General features: G+C 33.9%; 2 protein-coding genes across 2 annotated transcripts; both read right to left on the minus strand.

Moving 5' to 3' along the window:
- Window positions 1-193: 193 nt before the first annotated feature.
- On the minus strand, window positions 194-911 carry LOC110190736 (uncharacterized). The gene is made up of 4 exons (XM_020961358.2): window positions 867-911; window positions 651-809; window positions 425-592; window positions 194-364 (listed from the first exon to the last, which is right to left on the minus strand). Exons 1-4 carry the CDS (start codon window positions 909-911, stop codon window positions 194-196), a joined length of 543 nt encoding a protein of 180 aa, XP_020817017.1.
- Window positions 912-1,260: 349 nt separating this feature from the next.
- LOC110190735 (uncharacterized) lies at window positions 1,261-2,061 on the minus strand. The gene is made up of 4 exons (XM_020961357.2): window positions 1,968-2,061; window positions 1,755-1,913; window positions 1,524-1,697; window positions 1,261-1,460 (listed from the first exon to the last, which is right to left on the minus strand). Exons 1-4 carry the CDS (start codon window positions 2,004-2,006, stop codon window positions 1,302-1,304), a joined length of 531 nt encoding a protein of 176 aa, XP_020817016.1. The 5' UTR covers window positions 2,007-2,061; the 3' UTR covers window positions 1,261-1,301.
- Between the last annotated feature and the right edge of the window lie 10,553 nt (window positions 2,062-12,614).

Below are 12,614 nucleotides of genomic sequence, written 5' to 3' on the forward strand. Positions count from 1 at the left end.
AACTTCAATTATTATATGAATATAATATTATTAAATACATAGAAATCATTATATATGGACTTTAAACATGTAAATTATATGACAATAAAGTTTTTATATATAGTTATATATATATATATTTATATATAGTTATATATAGTTATATGGGCGCGGAAAATCGTTTATAATTTTAATTAATTTATTTAATGACAATCTAGTCTTGTTGCCTACCCGATATACGTATGTAAAATTTTATATAACCACGAAAAATGCTATTTTGAAAAATATTGTTGAAGATTCCATATTCACCGTTTATGGTTGGAATATACTTTTCAAAATCAGTTTCCCAGTTTCCAGTCCAGAAATGATCAAAAATTATGTCGTGCTAAAGTTGATAAATGAACTATATTTTTATCTTAATTTAATTTATATCCCATTTACTCACATTATAAGGACAGGTATGGTTTAGGTTGGAGCTGTTCACATATGCATAGTATAACATTTTTACAATAGGATTTTTGTTGGGATTCTTCAGAAACTTACACGCATCATAAGTCACGTCAACGAAAAAGGGCTTGTAGCCATTATTGTAACGCATTAGCTTTACGTTTATCTGCAAATCACGTAAGAATTTAATGGCAGCATTATTTCAATATTATCTTAAAACTTACCGTGACATTGTCCATTGGTACTTTCTTTAAACTCACATAAATATCTATATACTTATGCGAACGATTCACTGCCTTTATATAACATTTTTCGAAATCAAAAAAACCCTTGTCCGATGTGCCGCATTTGAGATTTGTGAAAGTTACATGGCTAAGGATTGCCTTGATGGGAAAATATAAAAATTATATTCTTATTATACTATTTGTTTTGAGTCTTACTGTTAGATAACCAGAAATTATGAATAAATGTAATATTTTATGCATAGTGGAACTTTTCCACTTAAACTCCAAAATTGAAATGTTTTTCTTTTTACATTTTGGTTGAATGGAAAAATAATTACCAAAGCCTAATAGCCATTTTTAGGCATGCTTTGCTAATGATATATCATCAGCATACACTTGAAAAAAAGAAAACATTTGAATCCCCTTTTAAAATATATATATAAAAGAAATAGTTAATTTATTGTAATATATTAAGGAACAAGTCAAAATTATATACAAAATAAGTAAATATATCTTAAATAGTGGATTTTGATGTTATACAGTTATTTATTAATTTGATTTTTGTAAGCACTTAACAAATCCCATCAAAATATAAATTAATAATATGATATTTACATCATAGCATTTATTGATCAAATTTACAAATATATATTATTTAGTAATCTGAAGGTATATATTAACTGTGGCTCGCAGGATATTTCGAGTATACCATTTTGAAAAGATGGCATAATCCCCATGTGGTATTGGCAGAAATGAAGTGAAACCCTTCTCCAAATTGCCAGTAAACATTTTACTGACAATAATATCGTGCTAAATATTGCAAGAGTATATAGTTTTATATAAGATATATAGAAAGTAAAGATATATACTCACATCGTAGGGGCAAGTATGATTCATATTTGATACATTCACAAAGGTGGAATAAATCTCTTTTAGAATTATCATTGATTTGGCAGTTGGGTTTTTCAAAAACTTGCACAAATCAAAGGTCATTGGCAATAAGAAGTGATTATAGCCATTATCATAACGCATAGGTTCGAGTTTTAACTGAAAGATACATTAAAAAAACCGTATATCTTTTAGTTTAAGGATATTCGAACTCACCTCAACTTTTGAGACTGGAACTACTTTTAATTTTGCATATATGTCAATGTATTTATGAGTGCGATTAACTGCCTTGATGTGACATGTCTCAAATTGGGCGAATTTCTTATCATGACTTTCACACTTCAAATTGGTAAAGCTCACATGCGCCAAGGTGCTCTTGAAATTGAGATAAATGATTAATAAAATAAATGAATAAATTACTTATCTTACTGTGGCAGAGCAGGCCAACGTTAACCATATCATCCACATTTCACTTTCCTTCAGGAACTGTTGCTTTTCATATTTTTTAATATGTGTATATATAGTTGTTTCACCTAATCGTTACGGCAAGTAAACGTTTTAATTACTTGTATCATTATAGCAATTTGATGAGAATCGACAATTATATAGGTAATTGTTTGGCAAAGCCCTATTTGAATTTTATTCCAATTTAGTTTGATTATGTGTGTTTTTGGAAGTTTTGTTTAAACGTTCATTGTGATTATTTTTTTAGCCTCTATTGACTACAATTTTCTCTAAAAGTAGTATTATAAATTTGCTATCAGATATAAATTTCTATAAACCTTATGGAATTTAGATCAATTTTTCCCGATTTGCCTGGTACAAAAAATAAAATCAAAATAAACCAGACAACGTACCTATATATGAAAATATAAAAACGATACCGAAAGAGAAACCCGTAAAATGAATGTTGCCCGCGGAAGAGATGACTTAAGTGAGGTCTGACCAAGAAGTTGGAAATGGAAATAAAACTGGCCGGCAGCAAGCAATACACTCCAGACAAAAAGAATTTTATTGGCCTTCACTTAACGCTCATAAATTTGTCTGCTGCGAAATCTGCGAGACGAGAGGCAAGGAACCAGAAAGCGACGCAACGCAAAAAATTAAAAGAATATTGTTTATAGTGCCACGCTTCCGCAGATGTTTGGCTTTGGCTTTGGCTTTTGGGGGAAAACTGGTTCGGAAAGACAGTTTGCTGCATTTCTGACTCGCCAGACGTTTTGTATGATTTTTTTTCTTTGCTGTTCTTCCCCCCTATTAAAATATTGTTGCAGAACAGCCGGGATCGAGGGATCCATGGATCCATGGATGAGTTGAGAGAGAGAGATCCCACCCATTTCTTGTCGGTCGATTGCCCGTGGCCCCGGGTGAGTGCCGAACTTCACGCACAAATCTGATTAAGACTCGGCCTCAGTTAATGAACCAAGAGACCCTGGGCAGCAGTGCATCCACCTTCCTTCCAACTACTGGAGAGTGCAACTCGTCTGTGGTCTGAGTTGGCCAGGATGAGGCAGCAGCCAGACATCCCGAGATCCCAACTCTCCCGACATCCAGACAGATAGCGAGGCGAGTCTAAAAATAGCCAAGCGAGAGCCACATGTTGGTCAAGTTTTTTTAATCCTTCCGCGGGGTTTTAATACACTAACTTGAGAGGATAAAAAATAATAAGAAAAATGGAGAACTTATAAAATATGTACTTTAATTTTAAATAGATTTAACTGTATAATTTATAAACTATTATTCTTCTTAGACTATTTTTAAAATGTTTAGCAGGCAAACAATCTATAGTTTAAGTACCCTATCAAGAGAGGATAATGCATAAAAAGAGATTAATCAATATTAAATTATAAAGTAATTTGTAAATTATATAGTTTAATCTACCTAAAATTGTACTATATGATTTAAAAAAGAATTAAACTATTTTTTTTATAAATTATTATACTTCTTACAGTATGTGTACACGGTTTAATTTTAAACAGATTTAACTATTTAATTTATAAATTATTATTCTTACTTCTAAAAGGTCTAGCAGGCAAATAATTTGAAGTTTAGCTTGCAATTGGTTAAAATAATATGCACAACAATTATATTTTTAACTTAAATTATAGTTAAATATATAATACAATTTTTAGTAGAATTTACTGTATTATTAGTTTCAGTTTTATTATTATTGCTGTTTGTCTGGCAATAAAACCTTTCTTTGGTATTAATTTATGTATTTAATAAAATAACTACATTTTAAAAAGATTACATTATTGTACTTTTTTTTACTACTATTTAAATCTTAAAAATCGTATTAAATAGTTAAATGAAGATTAAGGTAGAAAACGTTTATTTAATTCAAGTACAAAACAAACATTGATCTTCGACAAAACTTTTAACTGTACTGCAATAATGATACATATAAGCTTTAGTTAGACTTTTAGTTAAATAAATTAATAAATATAGAAACCTTTAAAATGTATATTTATACCCTAAATTAAAAATAACATATTATGCCATATTTAATAGATTAATCTATATAATTGATAAAGATTTGTCCTCACACAATGTTTAAAGGCTCTCAATGATAGCGTGTATTACTATAAAATGCATCCTAAAGGAAAATAATTTTTATATATGTATAAAATGAATTTAGATAGTTTTTTTAATAGGGTACCCGCTTGCCAGAGTTTTCTTATATAGATTAAATATTAGGTTACCATATCCACTTCTACTTAAACAAAATTCCCTAAGGAAAAGTGTCCCTTTTTACCTCGAGGTTTTCTCTTGGGTTTCCCAATTTTTTATATACAGATGTACATATATATTTCCTTTTTTTCTGTTACTCTGCCTAGGCAAATGTTACCCACATTTGTCTCCTCGAACAGTCGTAGTAGTTTTGGCCACAATTCCAGTCCGGAGACCAAGTTCTTCGATTCAGCCAGTTGCTGGTGCAACAGCGACCATCTTTTTAATAAATGCGAACGTGATCGCGTTTCGTGCGTCACTGCATGCCCAGACACACACTCAGAGAGAGAGAGAGACAAACACACACCCAGACGAGTGTGTGTGCGAGTGTGTATATACTGGAATATAAAGAGACGACTCTGCCAAGGCGTTGCACCTTTGGCAAAGGTGCATTGATCGGGATTGGGATCGCTGTCTGGGCAAGTTTCTCCTGCTGCTCCAGCTCCACCTCCTGGTGCTCCTCCTTTCCTTTGCAGCGGCCATTGGCTGCACTTATTTGTTGTACTTTTTTGTATTTCTTTTTGTTATTTTTTTATATTTTGTAAAACGAAATTATTATTGTATTATGCACAGAGCTTCTTGTGCCTTTTTTTCTTTACATTCTTTTTACATTTTGTATTTTGTTTCCATTTTTTGGTTTGTAATTTTTTGTTGTATTTTTTTCTTTCCTTACATTTTTTTATCTGGACAGTTTTTTTTATAATTTTTTTTTGTGAACGACGCGTGCGTTGAGCGCCGAAAGTGCGTTCATTGAACGCAACGCGGAGCAACGATCGGAAATTCGCAGACGATAACGCCGGACATCCGCGGGGGGTCGGTGGTTAATGGGGAAGGCCGATTCTGGCGCAACTAAGTTGAGTCAGTGGGAATATATACATATATATTTACAGAGTGCCCTTGATTCAGGGTATTTAAATGCAATTAGTTTATGGGGAGAGAGATGATCAAGTTAATATATACATATATCTCAATACTTAAAGTTTTATTAAACAAAAGGAAAGTATAATTATAAAATAGTTTAATGAAGTATTCATTAAAATTGTCAAAAAAAAAGTTATAAAATTTAACATTTTTTAAATTATTAAGGCCAAATAAAGTATTACCCTAATCCTCTAGATACACAGAAAAGCTTTCCAAAACGAGAGAAATGCATTTTAGGCTCAGTTATGATCTATAGCACATTCGAATCCATGATCCTAAAGGTAAATGCAAGGGTATACACATTTCGGCTTCTTGCAGTTAGCTCCCTTTCTAATTTTAAATTAATAAAATATATAATATGAAATAAATTTTTATCCTAAATTATATTGTAAATATACAAAAAGACATATAAATGCCTTACAAACATTTTAGATAAAAATCCTGAAAACAATCACATCTCTTAGAATTACATTATTAAATTTTTTAATTTTTTTTTTTTAAGTAACAAACACTGGTTACTAATTAAAAATCTATATATGATTTTTAAACATTATAATAAAAAAATTCCCTAATACAACACGTGCCTGATCTGATACTCAAAAATGTTGGCTGTGAGAGTGAGTTATCACAATCTCAGGGCAATTGCAGTTCATCGGCCAGCTTCAGACTCACGGAATAATGCTGATTACGACCCAGAATCGGCGGACGGAGTCGGTGAATGGGCCAGGCGGTATCTCCCGATTACGGAGGGTGTAGTCCCGCCCCCCTGTCATGCATCCGGAGGCGGTTCCTCCCTACCCGCCTCCCCCCCAGACACCGGCGACGGCGGCTGGCCACAAATCAGTAAATGAAATTAACTCGCTTTCAATCGAGCGACGAACACCGTCTGATGGCATCAATCGCGGCTACGTCGCCGCTGATAATAATAAACCAATAAAATTAATACAAATTGCAATTGTTGTGTGTGTTGTGTTGGGTTGTGTTGTGGCTCGATTGGCGCGACACACTTCAATTGGTTTGCTCTTTTCTGCCTTTCTCGGCGATCCATGGCATGCCATTCCTTTTCCCATTTTATTTGCCTTTTATTACGCACATATTTATTTAATGCAGGTCTGGCTGTCTAGAGGTCTTCCCCGATTTCCCCCGACTTCAAAAATATATATATATATCCAGCCAACCATCCTGTCTGTCATGTGTGCGTGCTTGTTTGTTTGTTTATTTTATTGTTTGCCCTTGTTTTGCTGCTGCTGCTGCTGCTGCCTGCAGCAATCGAATGTCTGGTTGAACCATATAAAGATATATACTACAATATATATGCGAAGTGCTGGAATACTTTAAGAACTTTACTTCAAATTTTGTCATATTTAAAAACATTATTTTAAAGCAAGAATTTAAATTTTTTAATGTGCTTATTATTAAGTGTTCTTCTTTATTGCAGAAATGCTATTACCTTCTTATTATCTAATTCACATTATTTTTGTTATACCTCCACCAAAGAATAAATTATAATAAATATAATATATTAATAAATAACAAATTCTATAAAGCAAAGTATCTCATTATTAAAAAATTAAACAATTTAATTGCTCAAAAAAGGAATGCTTACATATTTTAAAACTTCTGTCTTATAAATATCTCCTTTTTTGTTGTATTTTCCTTACAACATCATCTTTAAATATTTCCTACTTTATTAAAAAACTTAATTCTAAAACTAAGCATGTAAATTGTTATTTATTTCAATTTAATAACTAGTAAATAAATTAAATCTATTTTATTTTAAAATATATGCTACCTATTTATAACCTAATTTAATGTATTTTTCCACAATTCAACCAAGGCATAAATCCTCTTATAAATTGATGATAAAATTACATTTTTAATAAGACTTTTCCTCTGGGGCATTTGCATATTAAACGATAAGAATTCCATTTCCCAGAAAGCACACAAATATTTAATAAGGCAAAACCACACACACACACACACCAGCATTTAATTTAAGCCAGGAAAAAAGGAGATTTTCCAGAGTCTTCCTTGGAAAATTGAAATCAAACAGTTTAGCATAAATGGGCATAAATGTCTAAAGCTGTCATCAAACACATTTCTTATTTTGTCATTTATTCTAAGGCATATTAAAATAAATAACAGGGCTCACACACGAAAGCCTGGGCTATAAAGGCGTGCGAAAAATATCTAGGATATCCTTTTTTTTCAAGTAAGGACACGTGGTATTTGTTTAGGAGGCAAGAACACATTTTTTGTGTGGCATAACTTTCGATGAATTCCGGCTGAAGAACCCTCCAACAAAAAATTTAACGTCATCAACAAGCAAGGGAAACACGTTGCGTATGCTTTATTTCGTGGGCCGTACAAAACACATTACGTATACGCCACCGTCTGCGCCAGACCGGAAGAGAGAGAGAGAGAGAGAGAGCAAGAAAGAGAGGAAAAAAAAAAATATACGTAGGCTGTGTACATACAAACAAACCCAACGGTGTCCTTGAGAATTATTCCCAGCACCTTTCCCACATTTTCCGCATTTGTAGGCTCCTCTTCAAGTTTATCAGCTGCGCTCAGCTCTCAATTGTGCGCTGGAGGCTTTCCCAACCTTCCCCCGCCTACGCCTATAATTTTTCCTACGGATTTTTCCCAGTTTTCTACGTATTTCTGCCACACTCCTGTTTCAGGCTTAACGCGTTTGAAGCGCATATCCTGCGTCGTCATCCTCGCTTATGCGTAGTTAGTTGTCTGCCGCTTTTGTGGCCTAAGCTTTTATTTTATTGTGGCACCCGCCCACTCTGTGACCCCTGCTCCTGGCTCCTGGCTCCTGGCTCCTGGCTCCTTGTTAATCCCAACCTCGTTGTGTCTGGCCCAAATGCCGATGCCACACACACAGAGAGAGAGAGAGAGAGACAGAGAGAAAGAGAGAGAGAGAGAAACAAATGGAGAAATGGTGAGGAGAAAGATGGAAAGCATTTTTCTCCCTTTCTCGGCCACCGTCTGGGGTTCTCCCGTGTAACGTAATTTTGTGGAATTCCATGGAAAATAAGGTAGATTTCAGGTCACGCTACCAAACTCATGGATTATAGAACACTTTGGGAACACTTTGCTTTTGTAATAAAAAAGAAAACTTTGAACAAAACACCTTTCAGGTAAAACAAGCTTTGTAGGCTTTTTTTAAGTTTGATTTTTATAAGATAACTAATTTAACTTTAGTTTCATAAATAAATTTAATCAAATAAACTTCATACAATTCTTTTTAACAATAAAATCATTGGAAATTTTATAGATTTTTATTAGTTTTCTTTATGTATATTTCTTTATAGTATATTAAATATAATACGTGTATAAAGATAATCAACAAAATGTGTCACTTTAAACTATTAACCATTCTAATATCTCACTAAAAACCTAAACCTAACCTAAAAAAATTGTTTAATGAAGGTTTAAAGGGAAATCGAAGCTTAAATACCTCCCAGTCTCAACAATACCCTAACTAATTTCTCCAAATTCAAAAGAAATATAACATTAAATAAATAAAGTACATATACACCTCTTTGGCCCTCCTAATTAGACTTCAATTAACAGGTATCTTATAATGTGTTCTTGGAAAAATGTTTCACACCAAAAATTTTCCATACAATTTTTAAGGGCATAGGAAAGTTTCACATAGCCGGTCGCTGTTCATTGTTGTGGCAGAAAATGTTTGTTGGCATATTTAGTCTGCGGATCTTGAAGGTTAAATATATGTAAGCACACCTTTTGTATATCCCATGGGCATTATGCAGTCGCCTGTTGTGGCTGGCTGGCTGGCTGGCTGGTTGGTTTCTCCCCCCTTTTGGCTGTCTGTCTGCGCCACTGCCTGCCAGTTTGTCTGGCAGTTTTGACTTGTTTGCCAAATGGCGTACAAGATATTTATGCATATTAAAACAATTTGCTTATTATGCCTGAATAATTGAGTGAGCACCAGCGACGACGCTTACAGACTACACAATCTGTATCTCAATCTAATCCTGAAAGCGGAATCAGAGGCTGAGCTATTATAAATGTTGGATGCAGTTACAGTGTTAATTAGGTAAAAGAGAAAAAGAATTTGGTAAAAGGAAAAAGTTTGAGTAGGAAGTAGATTAGTTAAAAATTAAAATTTGGGTATAATGTATTAGATAATAGAATATAAAGGGTTATTATTTGAAGTAATTACTATAAGACACCACGAAAAATAATAATATTCCCTAAAAAATTTACATTTGAGCTGACTCCTTCAATGACAAATAGATACTTATATTAATCTTTATCAATGTCTAATGTTATATAGCCAATAAATAATTCATTTGAATTCAATTCTTAACTATAATGACCCATTTAGCAACAAATAAATAATTATCTTAACATTTATGATTGTTTCATGTTACTGTTATTATTGTTTCAATATTAACTGTACTTAAAAAGGGTTTCGATAAGGTAAAATATGCATTTCAAGAAAAATAAATACATAATTTAACAAATCAAATGTGTCATTCAATGAACAAAGTAAAATAATTAATTTATATTCAAAAAGAAAACTCTTTTCAAATTAAATTCTTAGATATAATGACCCATTTAATGTCAAATAATAACTCACCATAACATTTATTAATGTCTCAAGTGTTTTAGCCCATATTTACTGTACTTAAAAAAGGGTCTCGTATACGTAATATTTGCCGGCATTACATTTGACAAAGTCTACGGCAAATGTCTAGGTCTACATCGATGTCTGGGTGGCGACATCGAAGCGCAAACTTCAACAAAGCGTTAATTAATACTCGCAAATGTTTGCGCTTCGTCTGGCAATAAAAAAGTTAAGCGAGACAACGGACCAGGGCAAACACCCCTGCCCCGCCGTTTCTTACCCCTTTTTTCTGCAGTACCAGTGCGAGTCAGTCGCTAAAAAAATAATAAAATATATATATAATAATAATACAGATAGGGAACAAAGTCTCGTCATAAGTCAAATAAAAAGCGCAGCAGCAACAACTGTGTCGGAAGTGGTGGAGTCATCCCATGAATAGGCGCGCACACAATTTTCCGCTGCTCGTGAAATTATTGTGGGCCAGATAAGCAGACAGGTGACGGGGGGGATGGGTGTTGTCTGGGGGGGAGGTTGGGTAGGGTATACACAGGTTGGGCAGGTGAGTGCTGTCAGTGTGACTGCCGCAACTGGCAACTAGCGGAAGCTGACTAACCGTTACATTAGCCGAGAGATCCCATGCTCTCTCTCTCTCTCTCTCTCTCTCTATCTCTGTGTTTGACAACCTAATAGTCACGGGACGTAAGCACTCTATGTACCTGAGTTGAAGTTGAATAATAAAGAGATTTAGGTACTTGTTATGTAGTGGAGATAATGCAGAAAATAATATGTACTATGAATAGGTTGTTTTAGACAAATTATTTGACAGAATAATAGGTGGTATAATAATGGGATTACAAGTTAAGTTGAATTATTTAATATAAAAAGTTATACATGTTTAATATACTTTATAGTGAACAAAATTCACTATATTGTTAAGGTAAATACTTTTATGAAAAAGTTTTAATCACCTTAAGAAATAGAGTTAATAGGGGTTCCCTATGGTCTGACTCACAGAGATAGCCCATTTTTCTGCTTGTCCTCTGCAGGCACCGCCACATTGTGGTACAGGATATAAATAACCAGAGGAGTCCAATTGTTGTTTTGTGGTTTAATATATCATTTCTAAAATAAATGTAATATTATAAGTAATAATAATATTAATACAAATATATATACAAAATTATGGTATTTAAGTATTAATAATATTTTAATTAAAGAATATTAAATACATTTTTTCAATCACTAAGTTTATCACCTTTTCTTTTAAGAAAAATATTATAGAAATACTAGAAATCTTACTGTTTAATTAAGCAACAAACTCAAGTTAATCTCAAGTCCAAGAAGTTTGTGTTTTCTTTTTTTTTTCAATTATCTTCTTGCTTACTGCCAAGTACAGTCCCCATGGGGATTTGGAATCGCAGTCAGGTCAGCGAGTCCGGCCGATCCGCTTGCCACTCGCAACAAATTTTTATTTGACGGCATCAATCAGTCTCCCTGCCAGGCCGTCGCCTGCCTCTTCCCATCCCCATACCCATCTCCATCCCCATCCTTTGCGACTCCGTCTGGTCTGCTTTTGGTCCCTTTTGTTGCCCCCAAAAGCGAACCAAAGTGCAGCAGCGGCGGCAGACAGAGAGCAACTCAGACACGGACACGGACACGGACAGAAAAGCAGCCGCAGTCGCAGTCATTTTTAATGTCTCGACCCCAAAAAGCAGCAAAAGGGGAGAAATCTGAAGGTGGCAAGGAGAAGGAGTTGCAGACAAGGATGCACTGAAAAAAAATAATAAACTGAATTACATCTAAATAAAAGTATATACTTTTTAAAATAAAACCAAGAAAGGAAACTAATTTCGGGAAGTTGAAGTTGAAGTTTTTATTCTATTGCAGTTTGCAATTAAACTATAGGATCGTATCGGAATATGTTTAAAACTAAGCATAAAACGTTCAATATTTATTGAAATTTGTATATTATATTTTTTATAGACAAATGAAAATTTAAAAAACTCATAACTTAGCTATAAAGGCATAAATTTTAATTTGGGTAAGCTTTCCTATGTTAGTTTTGAATAATTTCAAAAACCTGCATACTCAATTTAGAATTTCAAAAATTATTAAAATTTTTGTCAATTTTCGAAAATTCTGACGATGTAACCCCTTATCAAATTTTGAAAGTTTTAAAAATATTTCAAAAATTAATCTTTTGACCGTAAATGTCTAGATTGACTTGGCTGTTGATGCTGATCATGAATATATATGATTTATAGGGTCGGAAATGATTTCTTTACATTGTTATTAGCTTCTGACTAAAATTATAATGAAGAGGGGCTTAATTTAAAAAGGTTTTTTATATAGATACATTTTTTAAATATTTCAATTGAATTTTCTTTTAAATTATAGTTACTTTTTTTGGTTAGCCCCAGTTTTCTTCAGTGCAATGGCGGTCTTTTCTGCAGACGACGCCGGCAATCATCAATTTCTCAGTGTCGCATTAGTTTTCATTAATTTGAGCGGCGTCGGCGAGGCAGGCAGATGGACCAGTCAAAGTTCCACCCCTCTACGTGCAACTCAACCCCATTCAAAGCCCCCATCCCACCGCCTTTGGCCAGACAACAATTGCAACTCACTGCAACGGCAGCGGCAGCGGCAGCAACAACAATTGGATCCGCTGGAAGCATTATTGATGCATTTGGCGAGCGGCGGCGACAGTGCGACGACTGACGGCATAGCCCTGACGTTGACAGCGATGAGAGCGCTGGGGAGAACGGAGTTGACGTGTGGCGGACTCGATGATCCTGGACAGGAACAGGAACAGAACGAGG

The sequence above is a fragment of the Drosophila serrata genome, unplaced genomic scaffold (assembly GCF_035046125.1).
Source record: "Drosophila serrata isolate PLE 108 unplaced genomic scaffold, ASM3504612v1 contig_272, whole genome shotgun sequence".
NCBI lineage: Eukaryota > Metazoa > Arthropoda > Insecta > Diptera > Drosophilidae > Drosophila > Drosophila serrata.

Bases quoted from the DNA above. Each gene is read 5' to 3' on its own strand.
- LOC110190736 (XM_020961358.2), bottom strand. From the start codon at position 911: ATGCATAAAATATTACATTTATTCATAATTTCTGGTTATCTAACA. The intron at 810-866 runs GTAAGACTCAAA...TTTCCCATCAAG, and splicing joins TAATTTCTGGTTATCTAACA to GCAATCCTTAGCCATGTAAC. The intron at 593-650 runs GTAAGTTTTAAG...CGTGATTTGCAG, and splicing joins TACCAATGGACAATGTCACG to ATAAACGTAAAGCTAATGCG.
- LOC110190735 (XM_020961357.2), bottom strand. From the start codon at position 2,006: ATGTGGATGATATGGTTAACGTTGGCCTGCTCTGCCACA. The intron at 1,914-1,967 runs GTAAGATAAGTA...CTCAATTTCAAG, and splicing joins CGTTGGCCTGCTCTGCCACA to AGCACCTTGGCGCATGTGAG. The intron at 1,698-1,754 runs GTGAGTTCGAAT...TGTATCTTTCAG, and splicing joins TTCCAGTCTCAAAAGTTGAG to TTAAAACTCGAACCTATGCG.